Source organism: Lissotriton helveticus, chromosome 1_1 (assembly GCF_964261635.1).
Source record: "Lissotriton helveticus chromosome 1_1, aLisHel1.1, whole genome shotgun sequence".
Classification (NCBI taxonomy): Eukaryota; Metazoa; Chordata; class Amphibia; order Caudata; family Salamandridae; genus Lissotriton; species Lissotriton helveticus.
This window is the reverse complement of record NC_136057.1, coordinates 1255417920-1255441972: the sequence shown is the minus strand read 5'-3', so window position 1 is coordinate 1255441972 and position 24053 is coordinate 1255417920. Positions and strand designations below refer to the sequence as shown.

The following is a 24053-nucleotide window of genomic DNA, read 5'->3' as shown; positions in this document are numbered from 1 at the left end:
ACTATACTGCCTGGGGCACGACCACGACCCCAAGTCATGCCCCGACTGGGGGGCCACGGCGCCAAAGACTTTATGAGAGATGTCCCGAAAGTTGCTTGAAGTCCGGCAGTTGGCTCCGCGCCACTCAAGGTCTCGGTCCCGTGGGAGGTCGAGGGACCGGTCGCGGAGCCATCACCATCGGTCGTCAGGATCGAAGTCTTCGCACTCAGGGTCAGGTAAGATGAAGCATTACAAGAAGTCAAAGAAGCATCATCGCTCACCGACTTCCTCTCGCCCGTCGCGCGACACGGCTGAGGGTGCGGGTGGTGCCTCTCCCGCGGCTCAAGCGGAACCGACGGTGTCGTCGTCGGCCTACCCACCCTTCCTGTGCCCATTGGTGACTCCGGCCCTGCTGCAGGAATTTCTGTCAGCCATGGCCCGCCTCTTTGGGCCGTCGGGCCCTGCGGGCCCGACTGAGTGTCCCCGTCCTTTACCATCAGCGGATCTGGTATCGCTGTCGGCTCCAGCGCCACATGGCCCCAAAGGATCCAGGCCTGGATCCCGGTCGACACCGGTTGACCTCTTGACACATGTCGACCCCACCATCACCACCTCCGATGTCGCCCGTGGCTCCGGTCTCAGCCCCGATGTGGACACGGAGCCGGAACGGCGGAGCTCGACCACTATTCTGATGCCGATGGGACCTTTCCTTCCCTATGTCCAGCCTCCTTATTTTAGGCCTATTCATCAGTCTTCGGAGGAAGGGGAGGACTGCGAGAGGTCTGAGGACCCTCTCACTGCTCAGTGTGATTATGACCCAGACTGGGCAGGGGAAGTGGGGAATGCAACTGGTATGGATACCTCTCCTGAACTTGGCATGCTAACTCCTCCTACCGTGGCTACGGAGGAGGTTGCAAGTTACGCAGTGGTGTTGCGCAGGGCAGCCGAGGCCCTCCACCTCCAACTCCCTACAGTGGCCGTCAGGTTTAACCTCCTGACAGAAGTTCTTTAGGCGGTGGCTGCCTCTGCGGAGCCACTGCTCCCTTTTAATAAGGCACTTTCTGATGTTCTTTTGGGCACCTGGTCCAGGCCCAACAAAGGGGCTCATGTGGATAGGAACGTGGCCCCACACCATTACCAGGCCTCGGGCGGCCCCCTTTTCCTCTCCCAACACCCCACCCCTGAGAACTTGGTTATCCAAGCCTCCACGTCACAGAGTGTATTCCCTACAGCACCCCCGGACAGGGAATCCAAGAGACTGGAAATGTATGGGAGAAGATTTTTTCATCCCCCAGTTCAGGGCTGCGGTCTGTGAACACCGTATGCCTCTTGGGCCGTTATTCCCACTCTGTGTGGAATACGGTGGCGCAAGTGCTGCCTCAGTGTCCGGAGGAGGCGTGGACACTGCTCTCCCTGGGTATTGCTGAGGGGAGAGATGCAACGAAGTTCACAATACGATGTGGCCTTGACAAAATTTGGGGTACTTGAGTAGCACAGAATAGTAAGGTTTGTGTCCTGTGTGTGGAATTGTGACCACGACTGTAAGGAAATGAGCATATCAGAACAGAAGGAGTCTCTCCCTCTGCTAGTTACCTCCCAATAAACGAATAGGTAGAGGTCAATGGGCCAATCGAACAAATAAGTGTTTATAATCCCTATGAAAGAACTCTTTTCTCCAGCCGAACAAACAGGCAGTCAACAGAACACAAAAATAAACACACTGTAGGACTATTTATAACAAAATGAACATGGATTTACCAAGGTGCAAGAAGTTACCAAGCACTAAGGGCAGTATCAGTATGGTATTTTGCTGGCCTGGCAATCAGTGCAGACGCCTTCGCTGGGAGCACCAGAGGGACACCTTCTGGTTCAGAGTTGGTTACCATCGAGAGGCACAGGCATGAAGAACAAGTTATTTACCTTCGGTGACACATTATCTAGTAGAGACTCCATCTAGCTGCAGATTGCCTTACCTTTGAATTTTCCTGGCGTCAGGCTGGATATACTAAACTTTTGCTGAGCAATACCCCATGCGACGTTGGGTGGCTCCATTCAGCTCCACGTGATGTCGGCATGGCTAGCATCGGTTATGATGTTGCGGTGCCTTTATAGGAGCTACCCAAGCACTCGGACGTCAGTACTTTTTATTTTTTCCATGCCAGAAGAGCAGAGCCACAAAGTAACTAACATAGTTGTGGGATAACTAGATCCTGTAAAGGGGAACAACTCTAGCCCGACAATATCAATCCGCAAAGTGGGGAGGCAATGGTGGGGGTGTGAGGAATCTGCGTCTACATAAGAGTCTCTAACAGATAATGCATTACCGAAGATAAGTAACTTGTTAATCTTATAGAGACTTCAAGCTGCAGATTCCTTACTTCTGAATCAGATACCTGAACAATACCATCCGGGAAGTGGGTTGCGGACTCGCATCCTAAACTAGGAAGTCTTGCAGGACTGAACAAGGAAAATGTCAGTAGCTGCATACCTGACCATCAAGGCAGTAATGTTTTGCGAACGTGTGCACAGAAGCCGAAGTCGCTGCCTGACAGATGTCTGGGATTGGGACACCCTGAGCCAGGGCCCTAGTCGCAGCCTTCCCACTGGTGGAATGGGCCCTTAATCCCACAGGGGGCTGCTTCTTAGCCAAGCCATAACAGATTTTAATGCAGAGAACGACCCAACAAGAGATGGCCCTTTCGCACTGCCCTTCCCTTCTTTGCTCCCACATACCCCACAAAGAGTTGGTCATCCACACAGAACTCTTTTGTGTGGTCAAGGTAGAACAAAAACGCTCTTTTTGGGTCCAGTCGGTGGAGACGCTCCTCTTCCTTAGAGGTATGCGGGGGAGTAAAGAAGGTGGGTAAAGTGATGGACTGACCCAGATGGAATGGGGTCACAACCTTTGGCAAAAAGGATGCCCTGGTGCGAAGCACCACCTTGTCCGGAAAGGACATAAAATAAGGAGGCGAGCAAGATAACACCTGCAACTCACTTACCCTCTGGGCAGATGTAAGAGGGCTGTTTTGATGGTCAACAGCCGGAGGGGACAATTGTGCAAAGGCTCAAAGGGAGCACACAGTAGCTAGGTATGAACCAAATTAAGGTCCCACTGTGACTTTACAAAGGGCGTGGGTGGAAACAAGTGAGCCAGCCCTTTCAGAAATCGATGTACAACAGGAGAATTAAACAGAGAAGGCTGGTCTGGCAGGGTCAAAAAGGTAGACAGAACAGAGAGACAACCCTTGATAGTTCCCAAGGCAGAGTTCTGCTGGGCAAGGGTTAGAATGAATAAAAGGACTGTAGAAAGAAAAGCAGTAAGAGGGTCAATTGACCTTTCTGTACAGTATAAAACAAATTTCTGCCAATGACAGGCATATACTGTTTTAGTGGAGGGCTGTCTGGCCGTTAGAATAACATTACAGACTTTGGTAGGAAGGTCAAAAGCTATCGACTGCCGCTGCTCAAACTCCAAGCATGGAGGTGCAGAGTTGACAGGTTTGGGTGGAGAACCCTCCCCTGCTGCTGCAACAAAAGATCCTCCCAAAGGGGCAGCCTGATCGGAGGATGGATACTCATTTTCAAAAGCTCTGGCTACCAGACTCTCCTCACCCGGTCTGGAGCCACAAGAATGACGTGGGCCCAGTCACTCATGATCTTCAGAACCCTGGGCAGGAGTGCTATTGGCAGAAAGGTGTACAACAGGCCTTGTCTCCATTCTCAATGAAAAGCGTCACTGAGCGATAGCCTCCTTGGAAACTCCAGCACGCAGTACCGCTGGCACTGGGCGTTCTCTTCAGAGGCGAACAAATCTAACCAAGGTTATCCCCATTGCTGAAAGAGGCCTTGCGTCATCTCAGACTGGAGACGCCAGTCGTGATCCAATAGGCATCGACGGCTGAGTTTGTCTGCCCTGGCATTCAGAGAACCTGCTACACATTAAACCACCAGGGTTATGCCCTGCTGTTCTAGCCATGGCCAGAGAGGCAGGGTCTCTCGACAGATACTGTTGCAGTACCACATTACAGTGGTGTTGTCCATGATCACCTGCACTAACTTCCCCTTGAAAGAGGGACAAAATGCCTTCAATGCCAACCGAATCACTCTGACCTCCAACAAATGTATGTGGAGCCCCGTCTCTGCCGGAGACCAGTGTCCCCTGATCTCCACCTCTCCTGGATGGACGCCCCATCCCAGAAGTGACGCATCTGTCACAACTGTGAGGTCTGGTTGGGGAAGGGAGAGAGGTCTGGTTGGGGAAGAGAGAGGGGTCTGCTGTTGGTTCGTTAACCACCACTTGAGATCTTTCGCAGTCCCTTCTGAGATCTGGACCACGTGGTTGAGATTTCCCAGACGCTGCATCCATTGGAACTTCAAGTCCCACTGGAGAGCCTGCATACTACATCTAGCATGTCTTACCAACAGGATGCAGGAGGCCATGAGGCCCAACAATCTCAGAGTCAGTGTTACTGAAATCCAGGATAGAGGCCAAAATATCGGAGTCATAGACTGAATATCCTGGACTCTGTGCTCAGGAGTATAAGCCCAAAACTGCTAAGATGAAAGGGAGCATCTGAGAAGGCGTTGAGTGTTACTTCAGCACTTTTATAGAGAACCCCTGCGAATGCAGAAGGTTCGCCATAGTCTGAAGGTGGGAGACAACAGCCTAGGGCGAGGACACCTTCAACAGCCGGTCATCGAGGTGGGGGAAGACTGACACCCCTAACCTACACGGATGAGCTGCGACCACCGCCAACATCTTGGTGAACACCTGAGGAGCACTGGTAAGGCCGAAGGGGAGAACAGTAAACTGAAAGTGCCTGCGTCTCACCTTAAACAGCAGGTAACCACGGTGACCCAGCAGGATTGGAATATGAAAATATGCGTCCTGCAGGTCCAACGCTACCATCCAGTCTACCTTGTCTAGGGCAGGCAAGACCTGAGCCAGAGGGAGCATTTTGAATTTATCCTTTTTGGGTAAGAGATTAAATGTCTGAACATCTAAAATGGGCCGTAGCCCCTTGTTCTTCTTCAGAATCAGAAGGTAGTGGGAATAACAGCCACTGCCTACTTCTGATACCAGGACTCTTTCTATAGCTCCCTTGGCCAAGAGAGCCGTAACTTCCTCTTGGAGCAACTCTAAATAATCAGCCGCTCCCAATTTGGCAGAACAGGAGGAGAAAAAGAAAGATAAGGTAGGAAATAGCCCTCCTGGAAAATCTGCAAGACCCATCTGTCCGATTATATGGATCTCCAGTGGGGAAGATGATGATGAATTCTCCCACCAACTGGAGTAGTGTGGTCCTGCAGAATCAGCCTAGGATTACTTAGAGGCTGTGGCTGCTGGGGGTAGTGTGGTCTATGACTTTTGGCCTCCATTCCAAGATCGGAATGCACCCTGTCCTTGTCTTTGCACGGCTTGGGTAGTCTGTGCGGGGCGGTGGCAGGTATATGACTGACGTGGCTAGAAACCCCTTTGATTGCCACGAAACGGGTGAAAGGAAGACTGGCCACTGAGGTTTGAGGAAAGGCCCAAGGATCTGGACTTTGCTCGAAAATCCTTGAACCTGACCAGGGCCGAGTCCGCCTATTCCTCAAAATGACGTGTTCCATCAAAGGGCATATCCATCAAATTGGCTTGGACATCACCCGAGAAGCCAGTTGTACGAAGCCAGGTGTGGCTCCTCAAGGCCACCCTCGTTGAAATCAATCTGCCCTCAAATTGGCCATATCTAGGCCACACCGCACGGTAACTTTTGCAGAGTCTCTCTCTTTATTCAGAGCTTGGGAGAGCACAGCCCAGGCCTCCTCCGGGACTTGTGGCAGCAATTGCGCAACTGTCTTCCAAAGGGAATAGGAGAAATGGCCCAATAAGCATGTAGTATTCACCGACAGCAATGCCAGGCTGGAGGAAGAAAAAAACTTCTTCCCAAATGAATCCAGCTTCTTGGATTCCCTATCCGGAGGGGAGGAAGGGAATGTGCCTTGGGACATAGAGGCCTGCACCACCAAACTCTGTGGGGTGGGGTGTTGGCTGAGGAATTTTGGGTCACTTGGAGCTGGGCGATGGTGGCGTGCAATCGTCATATTGAAGGAGCCCCTGTGTTAGGTTTAGACAATGTTCCTAGAAGGAAGTCTGTAAGTGACTCATTGAAGGGCAACAGGGGTTTGAACATGGAAGGCCCAGGTTGAAGCACCTCAGTCAGGAGATTAGTCCTGACCTGCACTGAGGGCAGCTCCAGTTCAAGGCACTAAGGGAAGCTCCAGTCCGCGGACCTCGGCTGCCTTCTTAACCACAATGGGCGAGGAAGCGAAAGACACACAATTGATGGACGAAATGCAGAACAAATCAAAACATTCACCCCAAGTCAAGACATCTGGGTTAAATCCATCATTCTTTAGCTCACCATGCCACCCCAGTTTAGACCTGGTCATATGCAAATCAGTCCTGACCCTGTGTCTCACGGTAACAGTCCAGCCCGAACTGCCAGGTCAGGTCCTCCCTGGACCGGAAACACGCATCTTAGGCCCGGTTTTGGGGCTCCACCCCTCATCAGCCAGGATAGCTTGAATCTAGTGGCACAGTCAGCACAGGACCCCTGACATGTTTCTTTTGCTTTCTCGCCCTAAGTGCACTGGGTATGCCCAGACGTGGGTCCCGGGCTCACTGTGCCACTAGATTCAAGCTAGCCTGGCTGATGAGGGGTGTTGCCCTGAAACCGGTCCGAGGATGCCTGTTTATGGTCCAGGGAAGACCTGGCTTGGCAGTTCGGTCTAGACTGTTCACATGAGGCACATGGTCAAGACTGATTTGCATATGGCTGGGTCTAAACTGGGGTGGCATGGTGAGCAAAAGAATGGTGGATTTAACCCAGATTTATTGACTGGGGAGAATATTTTATTTGCTCTGTATTCCGTCCATCATCTGGGTGTCTTTTTCTTAACCTCCATGGCATTGGATGCCCGCTCCTCTGTAGCCACTGTTGGCGGAGAGAGCATGCCAGTATCTGGAAAAGTATCCAGTCCACTGGCCTCCCCAAATTCCGCATACCAGTCCAAATCCTCCTCAGGGACTTCCTGGGTCTCAAGAGGGTACCCAGAGCCCTCCTATTCCTCTCCTGAGCCTAGCACATCCTCAAAGTACTCCAGCAACAACAAAGAACCACTGGGTTCTGTCAACGTTGGAATCAGCATCGATCAATGTCGTTCCGGCTCCGTGTCATCGGAAATGAGGATGGGGCCTGCGCCACCAACAGATATCGGTGATGTCGCAGGCAATGACTTTGGATTTGACACCAGGGAAGGTCACGTTGGCATGACCGGCGTCGAAGCGGATTTGGGATTGGATCCCCCACCTGACTTACGCGTAGCCCGAAGGCTCACCAGTGGGGTCGTACCGCTCAAATATGCGGTGCATGGCCTCGTAAAACTCTATTATTTGAGTGGGAGTCGCTATGGCTCCTGGAAAAGGGGGAGACGTGAAGTTGACTATGGCTCCAGTTCCGTGGAACCGTGCCTAGAGTGTCAGTGCTTCTTACCTCTCTTCGTCAGTTTAGGTGAAGACGAAGTCCGCTTGGACTTCTTCTTCTTAGCAGACTTCATCTTCTTATGCCTCTTCCCTGAGTGTCCCGACGACCTAGAATGAGAGGAAGAGTACTTAGGGCTCAATGAGCGGTCCCGCGACCTTCTCTTATTCGATCGCGACCATGACCTTCTCGGAGTCTCGCTTGATGGTGTTGACTGCCGGGCTGTGATTAACTTCATCGCCCGCTCCCTCAATGTCTTCAAAGCCATCGCCCAACAGTCCGAACGCAACTTCGTTTCATGGTTGCGCGTGAGACACCACAGACATAAGTGGTGGGGATTGGTGACTGACATCCTGCAGGAACAAGTTCTGCATGGCTTAAACCCTGTCTTCCTCAAAGACATCCCTCGCACATGAAGTCAAAAAATCCCAAAATGTCGACAAAAATTGAGAAAAAATGTGCCCAAAAGTGGCAGAGGGGTGGCTCTTCCCGATCGGCCTTTAACTGGCACGGAAAGAAAAGAACTGACATCCGCGCACCTGGGTGGTGCCTATACAGTTACCACAATGTTATAACCAACGCTAACAACGCCAACGACATCACATGGAGCCAAATGGAGCCAGCCGATGTTGCACGCAAGGGGTATTGCTCAGCAAAAGTTTCCGGATCCAGCCTGATGCCTGGGAAATTCAAAGGCAAAGAATCTGCAGCTAGAAGCCTCTATCAGATCGACCACTGTTGTTCTGCAAAGAGAGCCAGTGGTGAAGAGTGCAAATGTGCTGCTTCCTGGCTTTCAGTAAGGCAGATAATTACTGATATCTCTAACAGATCTATTCTGGGTGCTAATATGATAGAGAGGCTAGGTGTGTAGTCATGATAAAGGTGGTGATATACAGTCGACTAAGGTGGGTCATTTCATCGCGTGTAGTCATGCCTCTTCGTCTGGAAAGGTAGTACAGCTGTTTTTAGCTAACATTGTCTGTTTACATGGACCCCCCCCAGGTAATTGTATCAGACAGGGATTCCCAGTTTACCGTATAATTCTGGAAGGTGTGGTGCTCCGCTCTGAACATCTCAGCCGCTACCTCCACAAGTTTCCACCCACAAACGGATGGTCAGAGTGAGAGATTAAATCAGACTCTCAAACAGTACCTGCGGTGTTATGTAGATACTAATAACTAATCTTGTGTAGAATGATTGTGGATAGCAGAGGTGGCTTACAATAGTGCGCAACATAGCAAGACTCCATCCGCACCATTTTATAGCCCATATGGATTTCATCCTAGGTTCATAACTTTTGTGCATCATTAAACCACTGCCAAACTTCCAGAAGTGCAGGAGAGGGTGAAATTCATACAAAGAACCTTGATCAAAACCAGAAAAAAGGTAGTCGAAGCTAAGGTCAGGTATAAGACATACGCAGATCTCCATCAGAGAAAAGAATCCAGACACAGGACGGGAGTTGCAGTATGGCTGTCTACTAGGAATCTGCGTTTCAGAAGGTATAGCATATTTAATCCATGTTACATTGGTCCATACAAAATCCTTAAGGTGATCAACCCTGTTGCGGTAAAGTTGGCTTTACCTAAACACCTAAGAATCCATCTGGTCTTCCATGTTTCGTTGCTGAAACCATCCCTCACCCCAGTAAGGAGGTTGCCTGTTCCTGTGTGGGTTGATCAAGAATTGGAGTATGAGGTACAGAGTGTCCGTTTCCCTCGAAAGCCTGACCCGTGACAGGACTCCCCGGGGGGGGGGGGGGGGTGGGGGGGGGATATACTTGTGGGATATACGATCATAAACTTACCTTGCGCAGGTAAGAGTGAAACAAACAAGTTACTTACCTTCCGTAACGCTTTTTCTGGTAGATACAATATCTGCCTGTGGATTCCTCACCTTGTGAATATCCCCTTGCGTCAGCAACATTCGGAAATTCTTTTTGTAGCCTCGCGCCAACGTGGACGACGTCACAGAGGCACGACACCGCGCGCGACTCCGCTGACGTCACCGACACCATAATAGGCCCACGCCGGCGTGATGACATCAGTTCCGCCCTTTTTTCCGTGCCTTCGAGGCGCACTGACGGACCGATGACAGCAGGTATATACACAGTATACATAGTACATAAATGTTAAGATAACACACACAGTGTGAAACCAATGCAGGAAAACACATTGCAATAAAAATTTCCTTTGATAAGAAAAATATATACACTACAGTAACTCAGGCATAGAAGAGAGGACATTATGGGGAGGCGGGTGGGTCAGTGAGGAATCCACAGGCAGATATTGTATCTACCAGAAAAAGCGTTACCGAAGGCAAGTAACTTGTTCTTCTGATAGATACATCTGCCAGTGGATTCCTCACCTTGTGAATAGAGTCCCCCAGCAGTCCCCACTCCCGGAGGAGGGTGTCCACTCTTCTATACCAGAAAGTCCTGCAGGACAGAGCGCGCAAAGAGTCCTTCCCTCCTCACTTCGGTATCCAAGCAGTAATGCTTCGCGAAAGTGTGGAGGGAGGCCCAAGTCGCCGCTCTACAAATATCCTCAACAGGAACACCCCTAGACAAAGCAGTTGTAGAAGACTTTGCTCTAGTAGAGTGAGCTCTTATACCCTCTGGAGGTTCCTTACCCGCCAGGGCGTAGCAGATCTTAATGCAGAGGATAATCCATCTCGAGAGCGTGCGCTTGTGCACCGCCTTCCCCTTCTTGCAGCCAGCAAATCCAACAAACAGCTGGTCATCCAACCTGAAATCTCTGGTCATGTCCAGGTAAAAGCTCACAGCCCTCTTAGGGTCCAAACGGTGAAGTCTCTCCTCCTCCTTGGAAGGGTGAGGGGGAGGATCGAAGGTAGGGAGAGTAACGGACTGCCCCAGATGGAAGGGAGTTACCACCTTAGGCAGAAAAGCAGCCCTGGTCCTGAGAACCATTCTATCAACATGAATGGACAAAAAAGGGGGCTTTGAACTAAGAGCCTGAAGCTCATTTACCCTCCTTGCCGAGGTAATTGCCACTACAAAAATTGTGTTAAAAGACAAAAGTCTCAAGGGACACTTGTGCAAAGGTTCAAAAGGCGAACCCATCAAGAATGTAAGAACAAGGTTCAAGTCCCACTGAGGCACAATAAAAGGTGTAGGAGGAAATTTATTGGTAAGGCCCTTAATGTATAGCAATACAATAGGAGATTTAAACAAAGAGGGCTGGTCTGGCATACAAAGGAAAGCCGATAAGGCCGACAAATAAACTTTGATAGTTGCCACCGCAAAACCCTGCTCGCCCAAGGAAAGTGCAAATTGAAGTATATTGGACAAACAAGCCCATAAAGGGTCAACGGACTTCTCCTCACACCAAGCAAAAAATGTAGACCATCTATAAGAAGAAATGGACTTGGTGGAGTCACGCCTGGCCGATAAGATGACATCCACCACATCGTGTGGGAGAGAAAAGGAAATCAGGTTGCCCTGCTCAATCTCCAGGCATGAAGGTGTAAGGTCTGGAGGTGGGGGTGTAGAACCTGCCCCTCCATCTGGGAGAGGAGATCTGCCCTGTGAGGGAGACGGAGCGGCGGGCACGAGGAGAGGTGGAGAAGATCTGTGTACCACACCCTTCTTGGCCAATCCGGGGCGATCAATATGACTTGGGCCCGGTCTTGGAGAATCTTCCTCAGAACCTGAGGAATCAAGGGTATGGAAGGAAAAGCGTAAAGGAGTTGCAAGTCCCAACTCAACTGAAACACGTCCCCCAAGGCTCCCTGCATCGGAAACTGGAGGCTGCAGAATGACGGGCAGTGAGCATTCTCGCGAGTGGCGAATAGGTCCACCTGAGGAGTTCCCCACGTCCGAAAGACGTGACGAACTACCTCTGGATGAAGCCTCCACTCATGGTCAGCGGAGAACTGCCGACTGAGACTGTCTGCACGAACGTTCAGAACTCCGGCCAAATGATTTGCCATCAGAAAAATCTGATGGTCCTGAACCCAGGACCAGAGACGCAAAGCCTCTCAGCTGAGACACTGCGACCCCACTCCTCCCTGCTTGTTGACATACCAAATCGCGGTCGTGTTGTCCGTCAGGACTTGAACTGACTGACCGCGAAGGGAAGGGAGGAAGGCCTTGAGCGCCAGACGTATCGCCCGCAACTCTAGAAGATTGATGTGAAGCAACCTTTCCCCTGGAGACCAAAGACCCTTGCTCTCCAGATCCCCCAGATGAGCACCCCACCCTAGAGTGGATGCATCCGTTATCACTGTGGCCACCGATGGAGGTAGTTGAAAAGGCTGTCCTTGTGACAGATTGCCTTCCACGCTCCACCAAGGCAGATCCGCTGCAGTTTCTCTCGAGATCCTCATTGACTCCCTGAGATCTCCGCTGTGCTGATACCACTCCCTGCGGAGGCACCACTGGAGTGCCCTCATGTGCCAGCGTGCATGGTTGACCAACAGAATGCAAGAAGCCATCAGACCGAGCAGGTAAAGGACCTTCAGGACTGGAACGACCGCTCCATTGTAAAATAAAGGAATCATTTCCTGTATGTCGCGAATCCTTTGAGGAGGAGGGAATGCATGACACTCAGTAGTGTCCAGTACCACACCTATGAACAGGTTGCGCTGGGAGGGCACCAGGTGAGATTTGGGTGCATTTATCGAAAAACCCAGCCTGTGCAACAACTGAATTGTCTCTTGCAGATGATGGAGCACTATCACTGGAGATTCTGCTTTGATCAGCCAATCGTCCAGATACGGGAATACCGGTATCCCCGATCTTCTGAGATGTGCAGCCACCACAGCCATCACCATGGTGAAGACCAAATGGAAGGACCGCAAACTGGTAGTGTTGTGATCCAACCGTGAAACGGAGATACTTCCTGTGCGACTTCAGGATGGGAATATGAAAACACGCATCCTGTAAGTCGATTGACACCATCCAGTCTTCTTCCGGCAGCGCTTGAAGAACCTGTGCAAGGGTGAGCATCTTGAACTTCTCCTGCTTCAGGTAAAGATTCAAGATCCTGAGATCCAGGATTGGACGAAGTCTGCCATCCTTCTTGGGGATCAGAAAATACCGGGAGTAGCATCCCTGACCCCTCTCCTGCTCCGGAACCACCTCTATCGCACCCTTTCTGAACAGTGCCAGGACTTCTTCCTGCAGGAGCAGCAGATGGTCCTCTGAACAATAACCCTGGCAAGGAGGGTAATTGGGGGTAATTCCCGAAAGGGAATAGCATACCCATTCTCCACGAGATTGAGAACCCAAAGATCCGATGTATTCAATTCCCAATCTCGTAGAAAATGGGTAAGCCGGCCCCCCACTGGGCCCACTTGATCCGGAACGGCGGATCTAGGGCTGCTTTGCTGTGGTGGCAGTGGGCTTGGAAGGGGAAGAGGAGGAGGAGGAGGAGGAGGCTTGGCGACCTCTAGGACGAGCTCTTTGTCTGCCCCTGTATGACTTGTACAGCATATTCTGCTGCTGCTGCGATTGTTTGTAGGCCCGAAAGGAAGATCTGCCAAATCCTCTGAATCGCTTTCCAAAAGAGCCCCTGGTCTGAAGGCCCAAAGACTTCGCTGTCGCTCTGCTGTCTTTATACCGCTCTAAAGCAGCATCAGCCTTCTTACCAAACAATCCTGACCCATCAAAGGGCAAATCCATCAAAGCAGACTGAACATCCACAGAAAATTCTGAGGATTTCAACCACGCAGCTCTCCTAGTGGCCACTGATGAGCTCATCACTCTCGCCACTGAATCAGCCGTGTCCAGCCCACTCTGGATTACCTGCGTTTCCGCAGCCTGAGTGTCAGAAATAACCTCCTGAAAATCCTTTCTATCATTCTCAGGAATTTTAGGCACCAATTGTTTGACAGAATCCATCAAAGCATGGATGTATCTACCCATCAGGCAAGTTGCATTTGAAGACTTCAGAGCCATGCTGGCTGATGAAAAGATTTTCTTTGCCGCCTGGTCTTGTTTCCTTGTTTCCTTTTCCCCAAGAACCTGCGGAAAAGCACCCGTAGACTTCTTTGAGCAGGCAGCCTGCACAACCAAACTCTCCGGCAGGGGGTGCGTTGACAAAAAGTCTGGGTCACCAGGTGCCACTCTATACCTCCTCGCAACAGCCCTTGAAACAGCAGGAGCTGTCAGAGGTTTTTTCCACACCTCATAAATAGGCTCAGCCAAAGCGTCATTAAATGGGAGCATTGGTTCAATAACGGAGGAAGGCGAGTGAACGACCTCAGTTAGAATGTTAGACTTGTATTCATCAGTAGGCAGAGTAATATTTAACAAGTCTGCAGCCTTCTTAATAACAACGTGATAAGGTGTTACATCCTTGGAAGGTACCTCAGATACAGAGGCCAAATCCCACTCAGGAGACAGCTCAAGACCACTAGCCTCTCTCAAGTCATCAAAAGGATCCTCCGAATCCTGCAGTTCACCTTCCTCCAAATTCTCATCACGATACCTCTCCTCTTCCAAAAGCCTCTGTGCCTCACGCCTCGACCTCTCCTTCATATACGAAGTCGACGGATCCGGGAGCGACTCCACCGGAGCCGGAACCGATGCCGGACTCGAAGTCGGAAGAGGCAGCTTAACCCGAGGACGAACTGGATTCGGCATCGGAGTCGAGGGTATCGGCATCGATGGATTCGGCATCGGAGGCTTCGGCGTCGAAGGCTTCGACGGCGCCGGAAAACGCCAATGCGGAGCTGGAGCCGGCATGATAGGCATAAAAGGCGCAGGAGCATAAGCCTGGGGGACACCCAGATTAAATGCCAATGGACCAGTGGGACCAACCGGTGCACAAGAGGGGTACATAGCCCTGGAGTAAACTCCAAACATGGCATTCAGGAACTGAGTAGGATCCTGACCTGGAGCCGGAAAGGCTGGATAAAAGCCCCCAGGTTGCTCTTGAGGGAGCGGAGTCTTTTCGACTTCGGTGTCCACCTCAGGCTGGTGCACCGGGGTCGACGAACCCGCAGGCAACAAAGCCTCGCCCTAACCTTCTTCTTCCTCATCACCTTCATCTTCATCTTCTTGACCAGAAGGATGGGATGGATTCGGAGAAGGATTCGGCAACTGCTTCGGTGACACAGGTGAATCCGCACGCGAAGCCTCACCCTCGGAAACCTGCACTTCCGAAGCCGAGGCCACCGCCTCCTTTCGAAGTAACTTCACCTGTGACTTCGGCCTTGAACTCGAGTCTTTCTCAGAATGATGGCAGATTCATTCTTATGTTTCTTCTTATGTTTCTTCCTCGAAGACCTCGAAGCATGCGCCGAAGACGAATCAGAGTGTGACCTCAAACGAGACCTCGACCTCGAATGCCGAGTTCGCGACCTCAAACTCTTTTTATCCTTTTTGCTCTTCAACTTTGCTAAGAGGAGTTTCGTCTCCCTCTCCCGGAGAGCCTTCGGAGTCATCTTCTTACAAGAAGGACAATCTTGGACGTCATGATCGGAGCTCAGGCACCAGACGCAGCACTCGTGTGGATCAGCGATAGACCTCATCTTGCCACATTCTCCGCACGCTTTAAATCCAGTCTTCTTGGAAGTCATCACGACAGAAGACAAAGAAGACACTAGTAGAAATACAAAGTAACAAAGTTACAATACAGCTACAGACGATCCCTTGAAAACCGTTAGCGTCGACGACACGGAAAAAAGGGGACGATGTCATCACGCCGGCGTGGGCCTATTATGGTGTCGGTGACATCAGCGGAGTCGCGCGCGTTGTCATGCCTCTGTGACGTCGTCCACGTCGGCGCGAGTCTTCAAAAAGAATTTCCGAATGTTGCTACGCAAGGCGATATTCACACGGTGAGGAATCCACTGGCATATGTGTCTATCAGAAGCTGCTGCTTCCTCGGTCCAGATCGGACTAGCGGGAGCGAGCAGTTCCGGACTACAACTCCCATGACTTTAGGTTCTGCTTCCGGTTCCGGGAGGAGGTGAAGGATAGAAGGATATCCGTCCGGAAACCTTAAAATTGAGGCTTTGTGAACAGCTCGAGGCAGATTATTCGCTCATGCCGCTCGAGCGTCTTCCAGTGCCTGGAGCAGTTTCGGAGGTTCTGTGTTTGTTTGCTGTTCCTTGGGTAACGTATTCAGGCGGTGCAAGGGTTCTTGTGTACCTTTTGGTTCTGGACTCTTTGCCTAGCGCTTTCCATCCTCTGCATACATTGACCAGATGTGTCCAAGGCTGTGGCTTTTTGTTTCATTATTTATAGTTCCTGCTTGTTGGGCATCACTAATACCTCAAGGAGAGGTTTGGGTATTTGTTTATTACTCAGTAGAGTCTAATCCATGAACATACCTCAAGGAGAGGTTCTGGTACTCATTTCGACTGAGAGGAGTCTGCATCTATTTCAAACCTCAAGAAGAGGTATTTTGTTACTGTTGAGACTCAGTTGAGTCAGTGTTCAACCTGGGATATAATGCTTCCTATATTATCATTGTGACTTTTGCTTTTCCTTCCGCTGCATGGGTGGGAACAACCCTGCAGGTGTGTACTTCGTGAGACTTGCTAATCTTTATTAGGGTGCATGGCACAGATCTATTGAGGCTTTAATTTATTTTCTCTATTGTCTTTTAACAGGGGAGAATCTTTGGTGAAGTATCTTTTCTTCCCCTGTGACGCTGGGCATTTTATACCTTTGGGATTAATTCTTACGGATCTTAATTGAATTCGAAAAGGACGTTTTATTATGCAGCTTGCCTTTCTTTTTTTTTACAGGTATAAAGAAGTCCTTAATTAAGTTTGCATTACTGTGATGCTCGTAAAGATAGCTAATGTGTGCATTTCTCTTCTAGGTCTACTTCCCCGCTGTTCCCTTCCCTTCCTTCCCTCGCTTGTTCCGATCAAGATTCTGTGTTTATGATTACGGCAGAATTGAGACGATCAAGAGGTGGACCCTAATTGAGCATCAAATCGACTCTAAGGTATTCATTGATGACACATGTCCCCACTGGAGGGGCAACAGGGAGGTGGGTTTTGCAAGGTGGAAGCTGTCAATAGCGCAACTCTATGGTTCTCACTGACCTGGCCAAGGGTGGGGGTCACTCTAGACGCACATCGCCGGGGACTCCATCTGCTGCGTCTCGAGTGATATTTGGTTGGGCTTAGTATGGTTGGTTCTATTGCTGCAATTGTTTAAACTGAGCCTGGTATTGTTCTAGCCAATACCCGTCCTCATTGGGGTATTTCAAGAAGTGAATTCCTTTATCAGCATCAACATGCCGCAGGCCGAGAAAAGCAAGTGCATTTAAGGTCGGGTTTCAGTGAAAGTAACGTCATCCGCTCTCTCTGCACCCTCAAGGAAGCCGACGATACTGGGATTGTTCCTTCAGGTGTGGCCCTCGGTATCCTCAGCTCACCCTTCTAGAAAGCAGAACCGGTGCGTCAGTTCAGCAATTTGGGTCACATTCTCTGAGGTGAGGGGGTGAGCTCTTTTAAGGATGTTTCATTTATGTATACTTTCTCCCATAGTTTGTGTTGGTTTCCACATAGCAGTCCAGATCCAGGTAAACAGTTTTGATTTTCAGTTCAAGAGAGGATTTTGTGTTGTTTATTACCCCTAAGATGGGGTCAAGTATATTTTATGCCTCAGCAACAGAGCTAGTGTATAAGGAATATAAATAGGATTCTCAGGCGTATCCATTTTAAGCCATTATCTCTTCCATTGCTATCTGTGTTGACCTGCAGCTCAGCTGCACAATTTCTGCCCATGACAGCTAGTCTTTTTAGTCAGATGACCGCTAGAATCGGATCCCCTTAAGGCCGACCATGCACAGGCCAGCAACTGCATACTTCTCAGCAAGCCCACCGAGGGAGGATGGGGACAAAGGAAAAGGGCTACAAGCTGTCTGTTAAGGAGAAGGGATAAGCGTAACAAAGGTTTTCATAGAGTACTAGTCCAGTAGGGAATATACAGAATGTGCATCCAAAAAATAAATGCCATCTTTCAGACCGTACTGACCTACAAAACACCCCACAGTGAGAATGTATGCCTTAGCAAATGTTAGGCACCGGCACGGACTATCCCAAGCCAATATTCACAAAGGCAACATGGGCTCTGTTGAATCTTTAAGAGAACTCTGCACCCATTTAGTTGTCACAAGGTGTTTGTTAAATCCACTGTGGAAAAACAATGCCACAAGGCAGTGAGTACCCAGGGTGTGGCTATCAGGCCAGGCAGGCACTGAAAGAGGCCGTTAGGGCCACCCTGCAAGAGCTCTGAATAATTCTCCTAGAGGTTCTCTAATATTGTGGGTCTTAGCAGCAAAGGGACTGGTTTGAAACTGTTCCTGTCATCAGCCAGCCTCCTCCTCCAGATAATGGAGAGAATCGGGGAGGAACCGTTACCACAGAAGGCCCACAAAGGTCAGTGTTCTCATGAGCCCCTCCAATCCCTGAGTCACGCCAACACCCCCACTGGCTGGCAGTCAGTACATTTCGCTCCCGGGGGCCTCAATCCAGCAGTAGTAATCAGTCCCTAAAAGGAACTGGCCCCTCAGCACTCATCCCTTCAAGGGAAACCCGTTGGGGTTTTTGAAAAGCAGGCTCACGCAGCGGCAGTCCTGCAGCCACCGGCAGGGGGGCTCCGCATTGGATGTGCAGACTCCATCGGTTGGCCAAAATCTGTACCGGTGGTGATCTCCCCCCAGCAATCTTTTTGCTTGCCAGTAGCCTGGATATGTTCTTCTTGTATTGGTCCTTATCACTGATGGGGTAGGGCCAACAAATCTATGTCCCCCTGATATACAAGTACACGTCATTACTTCAATCCGCATTGTCTCCTTGGCTTGCTTCTAACTACTACGCACCTTAAATCTACTTACACTAAAATAGTTACGGCTTGTGTTCTCTCTGGGCTGGACTATTGTAATGGTATCTACTTAGGTCTGCTGCAGTCAAGGAACTAAAAAGAATTGATAATTTCACAGTCAGAATTGTTAGAGGCTCAGAATGTTTGACAAACTTATTGGCGTAAAGAAGAAATTGCACTAGCTCCCAGTAATAAACGTTACCACTGATATTCTCATATAGATTAAGAAATTATCAAGGATATTTAAACCATATCAGCAAATAAAGGTGCAAAAGCACCCTGATGCAGACAGAATGTATGCAGTGCACTACTGCTATTTTTTATTCGATTCAGTAATTGTGGTAAAATGGAATCGGCATTCTCAGGCAAGCCATCGACAAGATGCAGATGAATACAAACCAGTTAAACTCAATACATGCAGATCTCTGCCAGCTTTGCTTGTTGGCAAAATGTTTCAAACCTGCCCTTGCATATCTAGATGTCGACATGATGGACATTTGTAAAGAAAATGGGGCTTTCGATGCTAAGCACTTTTTATGTTATTACTACTGTAGAGGAATGATTTACACAGGTCTGAAGAACTTTGAAAGAGCGCTCTACTTTTATGAACAGGCAATAACAACACCAGCCATGGCAGTCAGTCATATCATGCTAGAATCGTATAAAAAGTATATACTAGTCTCTTTGATATTACATGGCAAAGTTCAGCAGCTGCCGAAATACACCTTGCAGATAGTAGGTCGATTCATTAAGCTCTTGAGCAATGCTTACCATGAATTAGCACAAGTTTATGCAACCAACAATCCTGCAGAGCTCCGAATTCTAGTAAATAAACACAGTGATACATTTACCAGGGAGAACAACATGGGATTGGTGAAACAGTGCTTGTCATCTCTTTATAAAAAGAATATTCAGAGGCTAACAGAGACTTTTTTGACGCTGTCCTTGCAAAACATGGCAAGTAGAGTACAGTTGTCAGGAGCCCAGGAAGCCGAAAAGTATGTCCTTCACATGATCGATGATGGTGAAATCTTTGCAAGTATTAACCAGAAGGATGGGATGGTCTGCTTTCATGACAATCCAGAGAAATATAACAATCCTGCAATGCTCCATAATATTGATCAGGAGATGCTGAGATGTATAGAACTAGATGAGCGGCTGAAAGCAATGGATCAGGAGATCACTGTGAACCCTCAATTTGTGCAGAAGAGTATGGGCTCCCAAGGTGACGACTCTGGAAACAAACCGTCCAGCTATTCTTAACCACAACACTGCACTGTGTCTCCTGGACATTTGTGGCTCATCAGGACTGGAACCCCTGCCTGAAGTCCTTCGAAGAGAAAGGAGACTCTTGCTTGGACATTTAATTAAAATCAACAAATATTTATGAAGTCTTCGCCATAGCTGTGTACCTTCCAAAATATTCAGCTATGACCAGAAAATAAAATGCAAAAATAAAATCTATGGTGGATTTAAAAAAAAAAAGTAATTGTGGTAAAAAAGGACAGAGGCACGAAAGGTTATTAATGCACAATTTGCTTTGTTTTTACAGCTACAGATGTGGTTGGCACATGCAAATAAAACCATTCAGGACCTGATAATACATGGATGAGCCAAAACAGCTGTGGGCACAATCCAATGTCAACTCCTAAGAAAAAATAGAGCGAAAAACACTACGAGCGTGATTACCAGTTTTGCTCTTTACTCTAGTGCATGGGTCTAAATGAACAAATGACTAGTTGCACTATCTACAGTTATGATGGGACTCTTTCAGATTATGTTGACACATCCCCATTGGGTGAAGTTACATTAGTTAAAAAAATATCACTCACTAAACAGGATTCTATTTTTACGCTTGTGTTATAATGATGCTATAGTATTAGTACTAAAAGGTTAAAGTGTTGCATTAGTTAAAGAAAGGAATAAATCACTCTAAAGTGCTCAGTTATTTTTACTTCAACATTTCTTATTCACCTTTCTGAAGATGTTAACATTACCAGCGAAAGCAGGTGTTCAATTTACCCACGGAACAGAAGGTGAAGTTTTTAAGCATGTGCTCAGAGAAAATAGCAGTCGTGGTGCCTCTGTTAATTGTCTGCTAAGAAAATGTATTAACTCTTAATCCTTAAACAAACACTAGGCAACAGTGCCTACCTGTCTTAAGAGCCTTGGCGACGTGTGTTTGTTGAAAACCTTAACAGCTACATTTTCTCCTCCATATGATGCACGATAAACTGTGCCAAATCCCCCGTCACCTGTTTGTAAAGATTAAAAGGTAAATTAAAAGGATAATAGATATTACAACAGCAATCCAAACTTTGGTTTACCCAATTTGAAAATTACACATAGGAAATGTTACTTCCTAGTTCTTCTTTGCAGTTATAATTGCTTAAAATTCCCTCCAGGTGTGGGGTCTAGGAGTCCTGTTTCTAAAACAATACACATTTCAATTTGTTGGTAAGATTAATCACATGGAAGAGGTATCCTGACTATTGGAGAGTTGTATCCCTGTGTAAAACCATTGTAACCTGCAGTCAGTGAAGCATTAAAGAAAAGGTTACTTACCTTCGGTAACACCTTATCTGGTAGAGACTAGATCTAGCTGCAGATTCCTTGCCTTACAATTATCCATAGGCACAAGACTAAATCTAGAAATATTTCGACAGCAGTACCCTCTGCACATCGATAGAAGGCGCCTAGTGACTCCGTAACCATGTGGTCCACCGGATGTGACATCGTTAGAGTCCATATGAGCCCTCCCCTGACGTCAGTTTCTTCCACAATTACTTTCTGTGCTAAAACGGGGAGCCATGTATAGAAACTGTTAGGGAGACAGAGTGCCCAAAAATAATGCTATTTTTCAAAGACACTTGCATTAAGCAGTATGGTTGGTTGGTGTGTCTGATATTGAATATATATATATATATATATATATATATATATATATATATATATATATATATATATATATTACCTACTGGCGGTCGCCAGTAGGTATATATAGTTAGGATTTTTTCTCTATGGGATTTTTGAAAATTCTATGTCTAATAACTTTGGCGTTTGTGGACGGAATTGGCTGAAATTTTCAGGAAAATGGCACATTTTGTTTCTGAGTAGCCCTTGAAAATTTGGGGGGGGGTTCGTCAAGGGGGGGCCGAGAAAAAAGGGGGGTCCCAAAACGTGTTTTTAACATTGAGTTTTCCATAGGGCGGTTGGCCTCACTTTTAGCCCGAACGGCTGAATGGATTTGCACGAAACTTGGCAAAATTGTAGGGACTGGTAGCCCGATGTGCCTTTTGTAGGTCTCAATATATGTGCTACAGTGGATTTTGAGAAATTAACGTTTAAAAAAAGATATATATCTGTAACAGCGGACCGGGCAGCGCTCCGCTACGCGTACTTTTCGCGCAACGGAGCTTTGTGAAGCGAAGCTGATTGGTTCTCCGGCGTCTGTCAACATTCCAAACAGTCCGTAGCGGCCGCCATCTTGTCTCTCGGTAGGATCGAGAGACAAGAGGAGGCCAAAGCGAAGGGGCAAATGACCATAAGGGGGCATAGTACATTGTCGCTCACCCCCTAGGTTTGATGTGGAGGTTTTAAAAGGGCCCCGCGGGGCAAAAAAAAATTAAAATATTAATAATCGAACAGCTGAATGGATTTGCACGAAACTTGGCAAAATTGTAGGGACTGGTAGCCCGATGTGCCTTTGCTAGATCTCAATATATGTGCTCCAGTGGATTTTGAGAAATTAACGTTCAAAAAAAAGGTATATATCTGTAACAGCGCACCGCTTCGCGTACTTTTCGCGTTACGGAGCTTTGCGAAGCGAAGCTGATTGGCTCTCCGGTGTCTGTAAACATTCCAAACAGTCCGTAGCGGCCGCCATCTTGTCTCTCGGTAGGATCGAACAGCTGAATGGATTTGCACGAAACTTGGCAAAATTGTAGGGACTGGTAGCCCGATGTGCCTTTGCTAGGTCTCAATATATGTGCTTCAGTGCATTTTGAGAAATTAACGTTCAGAAACAAGATATATATCTGTAACAGCGCTCCGCTTCGCGGAGATAAAATTATATGTGTATTACCTAGCTGTTGCTAACACCAGTTAGCGACGGCTAGTAGAAGATAGCGACCATCTTGGGCCCCACTTTGCATGTGAGTGATATTTATCACTAATGACATGCAAAGTGGGCATGCCAAGATGTTAGCGACTGGAAACAGTCGCTAACATCGCTATCTCCTATTATCAACTTTTGGAAATATTCGAGATAAGGGCGAATATCTCCAAAAGCTACCACCTGCCCTGAGCAGTTCTTAGCCATGTTATCCAATGGGAGGTGGATAACATGGCTAAGAGCATTAGCTCGGTAATGCATGAATATCGCTGAGTTTTCAGCGATATTAATGCATTGCGGTCGTTTTTTATCGTATTTCCGATAAACCTTGATAATAGCAAGGTTTATCTGCGATAATTTCTGACGGTAAAAAAATCGTTGCTAAGCATCGTTAGGGATAAATATCGCTTAACTTTGGTAATATGCCCCAACGTCTGTTAACGTTCGATTCGAAGGAAATCAGGAAGTGTTGAAAAACATTGTCTGCGCCATCTTGTCTTTTTTCAAATGCCACACTTTTGTCGTGCACGGCAGCCATTTTAGATGCCTTGACCAGACCCACTCTGTGCACGCTGTCGATCCTTAGCATGGCTCCCCACCCTCGCAAGCATCTCCCCCAGGCAGTGGTCACCCCCGCTCTCTGTCTTATGCATGGGTAATAAACCTCCCCCATCTGCGCTGCTGTTCCCTGAGAATCACACCCTGTGCCCGCCCGACACCTCCCTTTCGCCCTATTCACTACCGCACCCTCTGACACTCCTTTTCCTCTGTGTCCGATTGTCCAGGCTGGTCCTAGGGTATCAGCTAGCCCTGCAGATGTAGTTTATGGCCATAGCTGTAAAGAATCACCCCTCTTCAAAGGAGTTATAGTAGATCAAGGCCCACACTCGATGAGATCCGTCACAGCAGAAGCGTTGCTATTATCTGAAAACCATCCTGTATTGTGATTAGGGAGGGGACCGAGCCTGAAGCGGAAGATTCCAGGGATGACTGTTTGTACATCAAAGTTTTTACAATTATGTGTCACATTAAAAATATATAGCACTCCGACAAAGTAGTAAGATTATAAAACTTTAATAATTTATAAATATATACAAGAAAACAAAAATAGTAATAACATATAAACATTTTTAGGGAAAAACAACGAAGTAGCGGTCGGCTGTGCGAATAGTCCCAACGCAGCACAACGTCCAGATTTCCGGCGTGGGGCGTCGCGGGGGGTGGGTCATCAGTAGCAAACTGTTGTGCGAATAGTTCCAAGGCAGCAGAACGCGCCGAAATCTAGATGACACGAAAGTGATGTCTAGTAAGTTGCCACCCAGCAAATAACGGCATGGGGCGTCGCGGGGGGTGGGTCATCAGTAGCAAACTGTTGCGCGAATAGTTCCAAGGCAGCAGAACGATGGCACCAAGGTGATGTCCAGTAAGTTGCCGCACTGGTTTTGGTATCGTACAATGCTGCTCCGAATAACGGCGTGGAGCGCCCCGGGGGAGGCGGCGTGAACGGGCCTCTCCAGGTGGAGTGTCATCTGTTGTAGTGGGGCGCCCCTTTACCGTTTCAGTTGCCATTCCGTCCGTTTTTGGTCCACTGTGTCAAAAGCCGCAATTCAGCTGAGTTGCA

General features: G+C 48.4%; 1 protein-coding gene and 1 pseudogene across 3 annotated transcripts in view; one reads left to right on the top strand and one right to left on the bottom strand.

Annotated features, from left to right (window-relative positions):
* Positions 1 to 24053, bottom strand: part of LRRK2 (leucine rich repeat kinase 2) — a 2266429-nt gene that overhangs the window by 752232 nt on the left and 1490144 nt on the right. For both annotated transcript variants that reach the window (XM_078680082.1, XM_078680090.1), the window contains one exon: positions 20473 to 20573. In XM_078680082.1, the coding sequence (XP_078536208.1) occupies positions 20473 to 20573 (101 nt within the window). The remainder of the gene's footprint in view (positions 1 to 20472; positions 20574 to 24053) is intronic.
* Positions 18672 to 19803, top strand: LOC144772553 (COP9 signalosome complex subunit 3 pseudogene; annotated as a pseudogene). The gene has a single exon (XR_013599801.1). The product of XR_013599801.1 is annotated as a COP9 signalosome complex subunit 3 pseudogene (transcript).